This window comes from Crinia signifera, chromosome 3, assembly GCF_055691185.1.
Source record: "Crinia signifera chromosome 3, ASM5569118v1, whole genome shotgun sequence".
NCBI classification, from domain to species: domain Eukaryota; kingdom Metazoa; phylum Chordata; class Amphibia; order Anura; family Myobatrachidae; genus Crinia; species Crinia signifera.
In genome coordinates, this window is record NC_139219.1 from 252,112,251 (window position 1) to 252,126,423 (window position 14,173).

Sequence of the window (14,173 nt, forward strand, 5' to 3'; positions counted from 1 at the left end):
CGAGCCACCGAGCCCGAAGCGTGGCGAGCGCAGCGAGCCCCGCGAGGGGACGCGGATACCTTCACAGTTATACGCGTCCCCTCGCGGACTTCACAGGTGTCCGTGGCGACGCGGACACCTGTGAAGCCCGCGAAGGGACGCGTTTACCTGTGAAGGTATCCGCGTCCCCTCGCGGGGCTCGCTGCGCTCGCCACGCTTCGGGCTCGGTGGCTCGCTGCGCTCGCCACACTATTCTATTCTCAACTCCACGCCGACGTGGATAGTAGGGCATGAAAAGGTCGGAGGACGCGTACCGCCGCCCCTCGCGGGCTCGCTGCGCTCGCCACGCTTCGGGTTGGCGTGGATCGTGGGGTGGCGTACAAAAATTGGGGGGACATTTAAGGGTTAATTGGGGCTATTTGGGCTCTGTAGCCCATTTAACATTGATTCCTATGGGAAAATCGCGGGCATTGAGGCATTTTACAGTAAAATCGCGGTCAATCAGGCTTTTTAACATTGTTCCCTATGGGAAAATCGCGGTAATCGTGGGTACCCGATTTTGATGTACCCGCGATTTACCCGCGATGCCCGCGATTACCGCGATTTTTTACCCCCGACGCCCGCGATTCTGATCGCGGGCGCCGTTCTAGGTAAAGAGTACCATAAATTGTATAGGGGGGACAAAATCGCATTGCATCGTATGCGGCTATATGGCATGCGATGCGATACAATGCATAAGATGCCATACGACTGAAAATCGTGGGCGCCGTGCTAGGAAACAAGTACCCTTTTTTGAATCACGGCACCCTAGAGCATCAACATATTTTCAAGGCACCCCTAGGCCAAATGCTTCTTATCGAGAAATTCAGATTTTTTTTTTTTAATTAAGTGCATTGTGTTTATATGTCACAGTTATCTGGTGAGGGACAGGATTTGCTTCTGTTAGTCCACATATATTCTGATTGGCAGCCACAAGCACTGGTTTTGCCTGGTACATTGTCCATAAATAATATGAATTGATCTTGGTCCACCAACCCAAGGCACACAGTTTGGGAACCACTGAGCTAGGGTCTTCTGTACTTGGGTGATGATCTGTTTCCTCATCCTTCACATCGGACCTAGGAGATTGTCATCTTCAAGCCCTACTGCCCCCCCCCCCCCACCCAATAAATTTATTTTAGGTATGACCTGGGTCATACCTTCTACACACAAGACATGTCACTGACCTGAGTTTTAATTCCCAGAAATAACCATTGTTGGTTAAAGAGGCATGGACCCAGGACTATCAAATATGTTGACCCTTTCAGACATACTGTAAGCCAGGCCTAGGTCAATGCATATACATGGCAAAAAAACTGGGGTTTTGGATAATGTATGAAAGGGGTATGATATACCAATATGAATAGAAGCATCCAGCAATGGAAACACATACGAATTTTTTAGCAAACATTTCCAAAGATACATTCAATACCTGGAACTCATACTTAAAATGAAACATGGCTAATAAGCAATGTAATATGTGTGGCACAAATATTGTGTATTTATGTACACAGCCCCAGTTGAATTTACAACCTATATTCCCTAACATTTACAAAATGTACACACAATATAGGCTATGAGAACTAAAGCCCAAAAAGGAGGTTGCATTAAATTTTACCAGTGAATATAAGATCACAGATTATTACAGCAGCGTACCTCCCAGAGGCAATGGAGGCTCCAGCCCCCGGGCTCCAAGCCTTGAAGGGGCACCTGTATGTAAAGCAGCACCTGTGTACTTCACAGCGGGATCCAAGTGTGATTACTGCACTTGCAATGGAGCTCCTGTAGTTAATTGGCTCTATACCAGGAGCCCTGCTAACAAGTTGGCTCATGCCTGGTACCACTCAGCCTAGGCTACAGCAATGCTGCTGAACTCTGAGATGATGCCCACAGGTTAATGTTGACACACACCATATTTGGAATGGGGGCACCAAACTCCAACTTGCCTCCCAGTGACTTAGTTGACCTAACTCCCCTGAACAGAATGGTATACAGTCAGTGTCGGATTACCAAAAATACATAGTATGCCCCTGTCTATGGGGCCCGTGCCTCTAATCCCCATGACAACCGACAATGGATCGAAAAAATATTGATTTGATCTTGAAAGAAAATTACAATCAGGCTTTCTTTAATTGTGTCCAAAAAGATAGAAAAAAATTAATCAACTCAAAGAAACAAAAACTTTACATTAAAGTCTCTATAGAGAAAATACTGTAGTAATCTACAGTATTTACACACACGCATTAACAACTTAAAGTACATAAACCATAGACATTAACATTACGGTTATCAGATCATAGTCTGTTGGTTGGTAAAATTAAAAAAAGTTTTAGGAGATAATTTGCGTGGGGGTGCCGAAATTTCAACACATAAGTAGGGCATAACGATAGGCAATGGAGACACCTGCCTCTGGGCTCCAAGACCTGAAGGGGCACCTGCATGTAAGGCAGCAGCTGTGTAGTTCACAGTGGGATCCAAGTGCGACCAATGCACTTCCAACCCAATAAAGAAAATAAGATAAATTAGAAACACAAAAAAGAAAACAAAACTATAAACTTAAAACAAATTTAGGCTGCATGAAACAGATGAAATAGTACCTTGTATGAGCTTACAATCAATACTATAATAAACTGATGTTGCTAGAATTTATAGTGTTAAAAACAAATTAAATGAGCAATTGATTTGGTTTCTGCTATGTAGCAATCCTAATTACGCACTATTTTGATTTCTCATTTAGATATTTTAACCTCCACTGCAGCTACACTTTTAGAAAATCAATTAATGCAGAACAACTCAATGGCATTAGGTTTGTTGAGTGTACCTACAGTACCTTAAAGGCAGAATATAATGGATTTCAATTTTTATTATTGTGACATTGACTTTTAAATTAAAAAATATGATTGTAAGACTCATTGCGGCCACATAGGGGGAAATTGACTAAAATGGGAGTTTTATTTCCCAGGGGATGTTGCTATGGGCAATCAGTCGGATACTATCTAAATAAAAAAGAAGTTGATTCTGATTAGTTGCCCATAACAATATACCATGTGAAATAGAACTCCCATCTTAGTAAATTCCCCCCACAGAGTATCTCAAAACTCATTGTGGAAACATATTGCTATCCTTTTAGTTTTGCTAGTGCTCCACCGCTGGCTACACTAAAAAGTTAATCACACAAGTGCTGGAAGTAAACACTCTTAACATTGTAATGGGTTGCGTGTCCTGACGCATCACGGTAAGTTTTAAAATCCTCCCCTTGCTGTCATAACCTCAACCATCCCCTCCCGTAGCTGGGATCCAATGCCAGATTTCCCTTCCCTTTGCCCCTGGATCCTAATTTGCAGGAAGGAATTTTTCTGTCTTTTTTGCTTTCTCCACTCTCGTTCTCTCTCTTTGTGCTCCTCCCCCACTCCTCTCTCTCTGCTCTACCTCTCTCTCTCTGCTCTACCTCTCTCTCTCTGGACTCCTTTCGCTCTCTCACTGCACTCCCCCTCTCTCTGTCCTCCCTCTCTCTCTCTCTTTCTGTGCTCCCCCATTCTCTCTCTGCTCTCCCTCTCTCTGCTTTCCCCTCTCTCTTTGCTCTCCCTCTGTCTCTCTATCTCTGCGCTCCCTCTCTCTTTTCTTTCTCTATTCCTCCCTTTTCTCTCTCTCTCCTTTTCTTTCTCTACTCACTTTCTCTCTCTCATGCCCTTTATTTATTTCTGTCCCTCCTTTTCTCTCTCTCTCTCTCTCTCTCTCTCTCTCTCTCTCTCCCCCTTTATATTTCTCTCTCTCTCCCTGCCTCCCTTTCTCTCTCCATTTACTCTTTTTCTCCCTTTATCTCTCTCTACCTCCCTTTCTCTCTCTCTCCCTTTCCCTCCCTTTTTCTCTCTCATTTTCTCTCCCTTTTTTATGAGCATCACCACTACATGCTGCATGGAAATGAGCACAAATACATTTGCCCTGGTTATGAGCATCTCCAGAACATGCTGCCTGGTTATAAGCATCGTACATGCTGCCTAGTTATGAGCATCACCAGTAGATAATGCCTGGTTATAAACATCAGTAAACATCAGTACATGCCTCTAATTTCATAATATACTGTATGATATGATGCATATAAGAATGGGCACATAGGAATTATGTACTGGAACTAAGTGCCTACCCCTCAGTAATATGAATATATTTAGAAAGTTAGTGGTAAAATACATAGTTTTAGAGAAAGTCCTGATTTTGATGTATGCATCCTTGCTGTATCTGTCTCACGGGTGCTAACAAATAGGCAGGAGATCTATAGAGGCATATAATCAGCATTATAATATCAGTATAATAAGCCAAACTCACTCACTACCTATGGGGAATTTTGAGAATTGGGGGTTTTTACTGCAACCAGTTAATAGGAACATAACTGTGCACCTAAATACAACACTGATGCAGAAGCAGCTAGCTTTCCTCTTCCACCGGTGTGTTAGTGCAGTATATGTACTGGGCATTGGGAAGCCTGGGAAGTACAGTAGGTGTGTAGATGGCGTATCACACAATTCCCTTACGCCATAATACTACATGACAGCTATTATTGCTTATTATGGCAATGTTATGAACTCTGCTAATGCTTGTCCTTGATAGAACTAACATGACACAAAGAATATTTTTTTTCTCTGTGCTGTATAAGGAAAGGCCATTAATAATTTCAGTTACACATAGAGCATATGACTGACGTATGAAATGCCTGTAATGGTTAAAGATAAGATTTATATTCTAGCAGGCTAAGGACTATTTCATATGCAGACTTATCCATTGTGAAAATACAATGGTCTGTAAATTGTAAAGGAAGAGGTTAAAAATAGAATTATGATAAATACTGTAACATACAGCGATAATCCCTGTACTGGATTATAAGAAATACCTTCATTATTTTAGTTACATTTTGACCTTAACTCTTGTTAGTCCCTGTTTAGATATACATACCAGAAAGCCTGTTATTATTATATAATGGTATTATGGCAAGATGGTATTTCCCATTACATAGAAGAAGGAACCAAGGAATTATTGGTGGCTCCATTTGTATTACTATTCACAACACTACAGGGGAGACTCAATTAGCAAAAAAGTTCATTGAGAACCTTGTGCGCTAATACAGTGCAGATTATCTGGCAGGAAGACCTCATAGGGATGTAAGCAAAAACCTGCATTTTCCTCCTGAAATCACTGCAGGATTCCAATGGAACCTCTTACAGTATTCAAATGAATCTCCCCTAAGACCAATATCAATTGAACTACAAGAAGCAAACCAAATCGTCTTTATCAGGGAACACAGGAAGTGCCAGGGACTGAAAGTTAGATACAGAAAGACTACAGAGGCAAGGAATATCATCTATATATGTCTAATGTCTGTTTGTGACTCTCTGAAACACTGCCATCTGTTTGCAGCTAGTGAAACTACATCAGGCTTGCCTACCATCCTGGAATGGCCAGGAGCCTCCCGAAAATCAGGTCTGCCTCCCGGCCCCCTGGGAAGGTGGACAAGTCTCCTGCTTTCTGGTCATAGCCAAACTCCCCCCTCGCCCGCTGGTTTAATTACAGAAAATCACGGAGAGGGGACGGGGCTAAAATGACGTGATAGCGGCATTCCCGCATGGGGGGCGGGGCCAAGTGATGTCAGCCTGACGTGTTGCCTCTCCGGCTTCTCCCGGAGAGGTGAAATTTAAAGTAGGCAAGTATGAACTACATCTCTTCTGTCACAAGGTAGCAGACTAGCTTTCAAAGCATTTGCTTCAAGTGGGCTTGCTATATATATATACAAGGTAAGTAGGTGCGGCACTCAGCTTCCTCATCCAAATAAGGAAATGACGACAGGACCAAGTCGACGTGTTGTGTCAACGTTTCAGTGCTTTTATTTGTGCACTATCATCAGGATACCTGATGATAGTGCACAAATAAAGGCACTGAAACTTTGACACGACACGTCGACTTGGTCCTGTCGTCATTTCCTTATCTGGATGAGAAAGCTGAGTGACGCACCTACTTACCTTGTGAACATGCGTACCTGAAGCTGTGGGGCACCGGTGAAAGCTTCCAGTGCAACGGGAGTGCCGGTCCACCTGGATCTCTCTATATATATATATAGATATATATATATAGATATATATATCTATAGATATATATAGATATATATGTATATATATATATATATATATATATATATATATAGATATCTATATCTATATATATAGATATATATATATCTATATATATAGATATATAATATATATACATACACACACACACACTATATATATATATATATATATATATATACTGATTAAACCCCTATACAGCTGAGCTATATCTCTGCCCCTGAACAATACCCCTTATTCTTCGCCTAGCAATCTGATTTATACAGAAACAAATATCAACACAATATGATATTTTTCATCATCACCTCATATAAGAACATATCGATCTTTCATTTACAGACACGGATCTGAAACACAGAATTGACGTATAGATCCATGTGCATGAATCCAGAAACAAGACTAGTACCAGGATGGAATATTGGTGTTAGGATCACCAGCACTACAGAAACAGTCTCTTTATAAAACAAACCCAGCTATTGTGTGATGCACTACGTTATTCTATCAGCCTGGGTCCAAATAGAATAAATCTGTTTCATTTGTGCCAGCAGTAACAGCCTTGTAGCTGCATGGATAATTATCCGCTGCTTCTCCACTAATGAAGAGTTGTTTTTACTTGCTCATGTTCTGACCTTTGAGGTGTGCACAATTGAGGATCCCTGGGTTATATTTAGCATCTTTCCATCTCGCACCACAGTAAGCCGTGCCTCGAAAACAACTCAGTGTTGGTATCACACCACAGTCTACTGATAGGGGGGGGGGGGGGAATATTAATGTATGAGATTAGGGCTTACACATACTGTATAACATGAAACTATGTCATATATAAAATGTGAGGAATTCTCACTGCACGCATAGCAGAATAAATAACCCATAGGCATTCATTACAGCAGGGTTACTGTGCTTATGTGAATATACGATCAGTGTAGTCACAAGTGATATTGGTACTTGAAATGAAACAGTGGAGATCATTGTGAACTTTCCTGAGTTATGACATATCTCCTGTCTTACAAGCACACAGAATGAAAATGATATGTGCACAGGAGCTGAAACCTATACACACCTGCGTGCCTTCACATTACCAGGATACATGTCGCACTAGATCAAGAAAACAGTACATTCGTGACATCCTTGTACTACTCTTGGCATTTTAATAACCTAACATTGATATTTTTCCAAGCAGCAATATGCAGGTGCTGGTTGCCTACAGATACACAGAACCAGAGTGAATGAAAGGTTAAATATTCCCTGCTCAGGTTTGTAAAGGAAGCTACAGGGAAGCAGTGTCAGCAGCCCAAGCTAGGGATTTCAAACTCCGTTTTCAATAACTGAAACACCTCTGTAAATATACTGTAAGGGATTATGAGGAAGGCATATGAAGAAACCGCTGCAGTCTTATGAAGAGATGATTGATAAAGCATTTGATCTGTACTTACATTCATCTTCTACGTCTCTCCTTTTCAAGTCATTTTACAGGAAAATTCTAATTATCGACAGATAGCAGTGTAAGGCAGGAATGGTCTTCTGCACCAACTGTCTGTCGTATTGTTCATCGCTTTCCTCTCCCTTCAGAGACCATTCCTCCTGGACTTGAAGGCTCAGTTCAAAAATAGACTTAAATTCGCTTCAAACCTTCACGCCTTAACTCTTTATAGCAGCTGTCAGCATCTCACTGAGCTAAATGCGGTTGCAACCAATTTCAATGTGATTTCCCCTCCTCGAAAGATGACTAGACTGTGCCTGGGGTCTCCTGAACTTGTCCTAACCCTCCAATTTCATGAGGAGTTTTGAGAAAGGATGGGAGAGCGAAAGCTGATCTTTTCCAAAAGCCTTCCCTATTCCATTCATCAACCTTGCAGGGGGAAATGTGTTTCTGATATGAATTATTCATGAGTTCAGTTTTGCTAGACCCAGGACATGGTGTTAATCATTAATTGGTTGTGACTTCCTTTCTTAAAAACTGCATTCCTTTTAAAGGCTTTAAGATTCTCTGTTTGCTTCCCTGTACATATGAAGATCGAGTATTTACTAAGGCTATTTCTGTAAGAGTTCTAAGTCTTTTTCGTTTGATTTGAAAGCATTTCTCTACTTGAGGAAGTACGCTTATCTATAAATAGGATTCAAATGTATACAGTGTATTCACGATAAAGCTGAATGTATAGAAACATCTTTTATTACCTGTCATGAAAAGTCTATTCTTCATAGAGTAAACTGCTTCACTATTTGTGATTTGATGTCAGAAATTTTGATTGATGACTTTATGGAGAAAGACATATGATGTCCACTGTATAGCTGAAATAGAATTAAATCATTGCCATAGCAACGTAATGACATTCCAGTAACCCTGTTCTATAGTTTCTCCTCAGCTGAAGATACAGTAAAATGAAATAAGATGGGCAGTGAATGAGAGGCTAAGCTTCTTCTTTTCCCCACTGTTTGGCTTCATACTAAAGAGTTTGAATTGTCCTATACTTGCCTAGATCAGTCCCAAAATACCCACCAATAAAATGAAAGGTTAGGACATTTTGTAGAAACTTAATGAGATCTTTGTCTTGTGTGGATAGAGTGTTACTTCATATAAAATACGTTTGGATGCTTCTTAATATCATGTGATGCTGCACAGAGATATTGGTATATCTGTTTAAACAGTAAACCTATTGTCTGTAAGATTTCACAAAGCTGCAATTAAGAATGCAGCAGATATAGATTAATGCTGCATTACTATTGAAGTGGCAGGACATCCCTGTATGAGATTGTTAAATGTCTGCAGAGAGAGAAAAGTGGGTGCATCCAACATGGGTCATGGAGGTCACGAAGGCCGAGTGACACAGCAGATCAGTGGCAATGTCTACAGAGACAAGGGTTTGATGTACTGTATGTGAAGGGAAGTCCCCATTAAATCCCTTGACCATCGCCTTCCTAAATAATAGTCATGTTGCTGATATTGACTGTTTCACTTGACTCTCAATCTTGACCTATTGTAGCGAAATTCGTTTTAAAAGTGATGTAGTATAATCTATTGTAAAGATTTGCTTAAAAATATTGTACTCTTTACTCTGGTCTTCCTAGTCAAGTGTCTTTATTCCTCACGAACGTTATCACTTCACATTTATTCACATGTACAGTAATGGCTTCCCGACACTAGCTAAATAACTTGCCCTAGCTATGGTCCAGCGGTTAATGAGCGTCAGAAGTCCTGCCCACTGGAACACGTGATCCTTTACACCTTCACAGGCACCGAATTAGTCACACTCAGGTAGTGCAGCTGTGTGTAAGACTTTTTCTGAAGTAAGCAGAAGCATACTTAACCCTATCTGCCCACTGTCCTAGGTAATAAGTCCTATTCTGTACATTATAGCGTGACAGTTAGCCAGATGTATCAAGCTTCAAAAGTGATAAAATGGAGAAGATAAACAACCAGCCAATCAGCTCCTACCTTTCATTTTTCGAACCCAGCCCGTGACATGGCAGGTAGGAGCTGATTGGCTGTTTTTTTTACCACTCTCCATTTTAACACTTTTCAAGCTTGATCTGGCCTAATGTTTCTACAAGGGATGGAGAACATGATGGTTAGGTAAAGCAGGCACATAGGGAGGCAAAAGGTGGCAACCTTAAGGTATAAAAGAGTCATTGTAGAAATACATTATGAAAGTTGGCAAGAAAGAAACGGAAGAAAATACATGTCCTGAGTAAAGAAGGCAGAACATTTTTTGGCAAGCAGTATACTCTATAATACACTTGATTACAGAAATATTTAAGTAGAAAATATAATATAGGGTGACATTCTATGGGATGAGATTTTTTTATTTTGCGATTTTTTCGCAAAAACGGCCGAAATCGCATGTTTTTCCATTTTGGCATATTTAATGAGCTGCGAAAATGTGAAAAAAGTTAGGTTTTGGCCAACAAATTGGACAATCTGGAAATGCGATGGCTGTTTTTCGCAGCACATTGTATCCAGATGTTTTCACATTGAAAAGTATACAAATCGCATATTTAATGGTATGCGATTTGTATAAATGTGTCTAAAATTTGCCCAAAAATCAGACCAGGTTCTGATGGGTGAATTAGCCAGAACCCTGCACAGATCATTGAGATCTGTGCAGGGTTCTGGTGGAAAAAAAGGGTTAAACAGTTAAAAAAAAACAAAAAAACTGCGCGGGGTCCCCCGCCAGAGCATAACCGGCCCCGGGCTCATTGAGCCGGTGCTGGTGATATAAAATCACGGTCCCCGACAAATAGGGGTCCCCTTGATTTAATGAAACCAGCACCAGGCTCAAGGTCCGGCGCTGGTTCCCAAAATACGGGGGACAAAATGACTAGGGGTCCCCCGCATTTCAAGAACCAGCACCAGACCCAACCAGCCAGCAGGGTAATGCCACAGCCGGGGGACACTTATTATATAAGGTCCCGTGGCCAAAGCATTATCCCCCTGGCTGGTCAGCATGGGCAGGGGTCCTGGGGAAGTGGGGACCCCCCCAAAGAAGGGGTCCCCCCCCCAGGACTTACCAGCCCATGCTGAAAGTCCGGGGCTGTCCCTGATGCCCCTGGGCGGTGGGCATCGGGCTGATGAAAAGTGTAAAAAAAGAATAAAAACTATTGTCTTATACTGTAGAACTATGAGTCCCAGCAAGCCTACCCCGCATGCTGGGACTTGGAGAACCACAAGTCCCAGCATGCGGGGCATTAAAGGGCCCGCTGGCACTTGTAGTTCCACAGTACAAGAAATAGTTAAATAAAACACACACTGACACCCAGAAAAATAAACGTTTAATACATCCACAGCCCACACATACTGATACTTACCTACCTTGAGCCCGTGGGCCGGTCCCTGGATCCGGGGTTCGGGGTCCTGGCTCCTGGGCTGAAGAGTCCGGTTCCGGGGCCTTGGTCCTGGTTCCGGGGCTGGTCCGGGGTCCTGGCTCCAGGGCTGAATAGTCCGGTTCCGGGCCTTGGTCCTGGTTCCGGGGCTGGTCCGGGGTCCGGGGCTCCTGGGCTGAAGATTCCGGGGTCCTGGATCCGTAGTAATCCAAAGGGGTACCTGAGGAAGAAAATCCTACTCACCTGGTCCCCGGCGTCGACCCCGGCATCTTCAGCTCCAGACGCGCTGCTCCTGGCTGGTACCCGCTCACGGACTGGAGAGACGCAGAGATTTTCATCTTCCGCTCCTCTCCTCAGACTGATTCTATTGGCCGCATAGCGGCCAATCAGGAGCCGAGAAAGTCGGAACCGGACTCTTCAGCCCAGGAGCCAGGACCCCGGACCCCGGATCCAGGGACCGATGCCCACCGCCCAGGGGCATCGGGGACAGCCCCGGACTTTCAGCATGGGCTGGTAAGTCTGGAGGGGGGGACCCCTTCTTTGGGGGGGTCCCCACTTCCCCAGGACCCCTGCCCATGCTGACCAGCCAGGGGGATAATGTTTTGTCCGCGGGACCTTATATAATAAGTGTCCCCCGGCTGTGGCATTACCCTGCTGGCTGGCTGGTTGGGTCTGGTGCTGGTTCTTGAAATGCGGGGGACCCCTAGTCATTTTGTCCCCCGTATCTTGGGAACCAGCGCCGGACCTTGAGCCTGGTGCTGATTTCATTAAATCAAGGGGACCCCTATTTGTCGGGGTCCGTGATTTTATGTCACCAGCACCGGCTCAATGAGCCCGGGGCTGGTTATGCTCTGGCGATTTCCTGCAAATGTGCGATTTTCAGACCTGAAAATCGCACATTTTCAGGACTAAAGAAATTGCATCATATCGCACCTATTCCCACTATTTGGGCCGTTTTTAGCATCTCATTAAATATGCGAAAAATGGCCCAATCTTGCGATTTTCAAAAGTGCGATTAGGTGCGGTAAAAAACATGCAGATTTTACCGCTACTCATAGAATGTCACCCCTAGAGTCTACATTGCTAATTTCCACTCCATAAAAGGACGGGATTATTACCCTAGCTCCTATGAGACTGTGGGGGAAATTTACTAAGATGTGTATTCTACTTCACATGTGATGTTGCTATGCAACCAATCAGATCCTGTCTATTATCTTCTAGAGGATGCTAAATAAATAAGAAGTAGCTTCTGATTAGTTGTCCATAGCAACATCACATGTGATCATCATGTGACACATGTGTTGTGTATATTAAATTTAAACTTATGGTATATATTAGATTTAAACTAATAGTTTAATAATGCCTAGACATCCAGGGGAGGAGGAGGAAAAGATGGGATCCCTGTGTCTCCCTGTGTCTCTTACAGCTCTCTTCACCCAGTGGCGTAACTATAGCTAAGCAGCCCCCGCGGTGGTGGGGAGGCGCAGAGCAAGTTTGGGCGCCGGGGGTCTGCGGGGCTATAGTTACCCGCTGCTGTCTGCCGTACCTGCCTGCCGTGCCGTGACTGCCATCACAGTCCCGTCTCTCCTAGCGCTGGCTCCTGCTTCTATAATGAAAACGGACACTTAGAAAATGGCTGCCCCCATACTGCAGACAGTTTTCTGTCTGCAGTATGGGGGCAGCCATTTTCTAAGAGTCACGTTTCATTATTAGCAGCAGGAGCCAGCGCTATGGGACTGTGACGGCACGGCAGGCAGGTACCGCAGACAGCAGCGGGTGGGCAGGTATGGGCATGGGGGGGGCTGCCGAGGGGAGGGGGGGGATTTTTTTTTGCGGCGGGGGGGGGGGGGGGGGGGGGGAGGGGCGCATAATAAGTAGCTACGCCACTGTCTTCACCCTCCAGTTACATCTCTGATTAGGAAACTCCATTAGTAGCTGATCAAACCTGTTTCTCTGCCTGCACTACATTCTGTCCTGCTTGCATTCTGACTGCCTGGTGCTGCTGCAGAAGAGCATACCTCCCACCATGACGCCCTCCAGGAGGTACCGAATGCTCTATTCCTGGACTTCTCTCTTAAGGTATGATTACCTGTGTTGAAACACATTTCTTATCAATTAACCTGTTAAAAGTGGATGATGGCAGAAAGAAATCCAGCAACAGAGCATTGTGTCCCTCCACGAGAGGGTTATGTTGGGAGGTATGTAAGAGGCACAGCTAGTGATGTCAGCATGCTCTGGCTGGGGTACAGCATTCCCTGCATCCCCATCCCTTAATCTTGCTATAGGCACATGTAATAGAAGCAGTCTAAGTACAATCTCACTCATTCATCAATGTATTTATTCATCTATTAACAGTTTCTTATATAGCACAGCAAATTCCATTGCGCTTACAATTGGACACATACTGTAGCTAAAACAAAACTGGGTAAAACTAACAGTAGTAGGGGTAGGAAAGTCATGTTGGGATGAATGTTTTGTGATTGTGTATTAGGCTAAACTGAGCAATACTGTATAATAAAAAGGTTTTATAGCGGTAGAAGGATGGTACAATTATAATTGTTCCATTACAGTTCCATCCTTCTACCGCTATAAAACCTTTTTTTATTATACAGTATTGCTCAGTTTAGCCTAATACACAATCACAAAACATTCATCCCAACATGACTTTCCTACCCCTACTACTGTTAGTTTTACCCAGTTTTGTTTTTGTGCAGTCGTCACATTTACCTCAGGCAGAGAGTAGGCACATATATATAAATGCACTGGGTTACCATCGAGGCACACCAGTGAAGAAACCAAGGTAATTTATTCTTAATTGAAGCCAAAAAAGAACAGAGAAGTATTTAGCTATATAAATGGCTAATTTTAAGAAAGTGTCAGTTTATAGAGGTACAGTAGGTGGCTGGACTTGTGCTGTGATGTGTATACTTCTGCATGTGATGTTTCTGCAGCTGTATTGCATACCTTCCAACATGACCCTCCCCAGAGGGACACAATGCTACGTTTCTATACTTTCCTCTTATGTGATTGCCATCACCTTTTTTAAACAGATTAATGGATAAGACAGGTGTTTCCACACAGGTGATGGTAATCATAAATTAAAAGGGATGTCCAGGAGCAGATCATTCTCCTGGAGAGGGTCATGTTGGGAGGTATGGTATTGTGCTAAATAAGACGTGTGACATCACAAGAGAGCCATTGCACACTGCTTCTGGCAGTTC

General features: G+C 43.3%; 1 protein-coding gene across 2 annotated transcripts in view; it reads right to left on the reverse strand.

The window, feature by feature from the left end:
* The window catches only part of SCHIP1 (schwannomin interacting protein 1), a 400,884-nt gene that overhangs the window by 139,274 nt on the left and 247,437 nt on the right, over positions 1–14,173 (reverse strand). Inside the window, exon 1 of one of the 2 annotated variants that reach the window (XM_083177856.1) lies at positions 7,568–7,924. The exons of the other annotated variant lie outside the window; for it this stretch is intronic. Within the exon in view, the coding sequence (XP_083033982.1) occupies positions 7,568–7,573 (6 nt within the window). The 5' untranslated portion in view covers positions 7,574–7,924. Of the gene's footprint in view, positions 1–7,567; positions 7,925–14,173 lie in introns of those variants that run through there. 2 annotated transcript variants of the gene reach the window in all.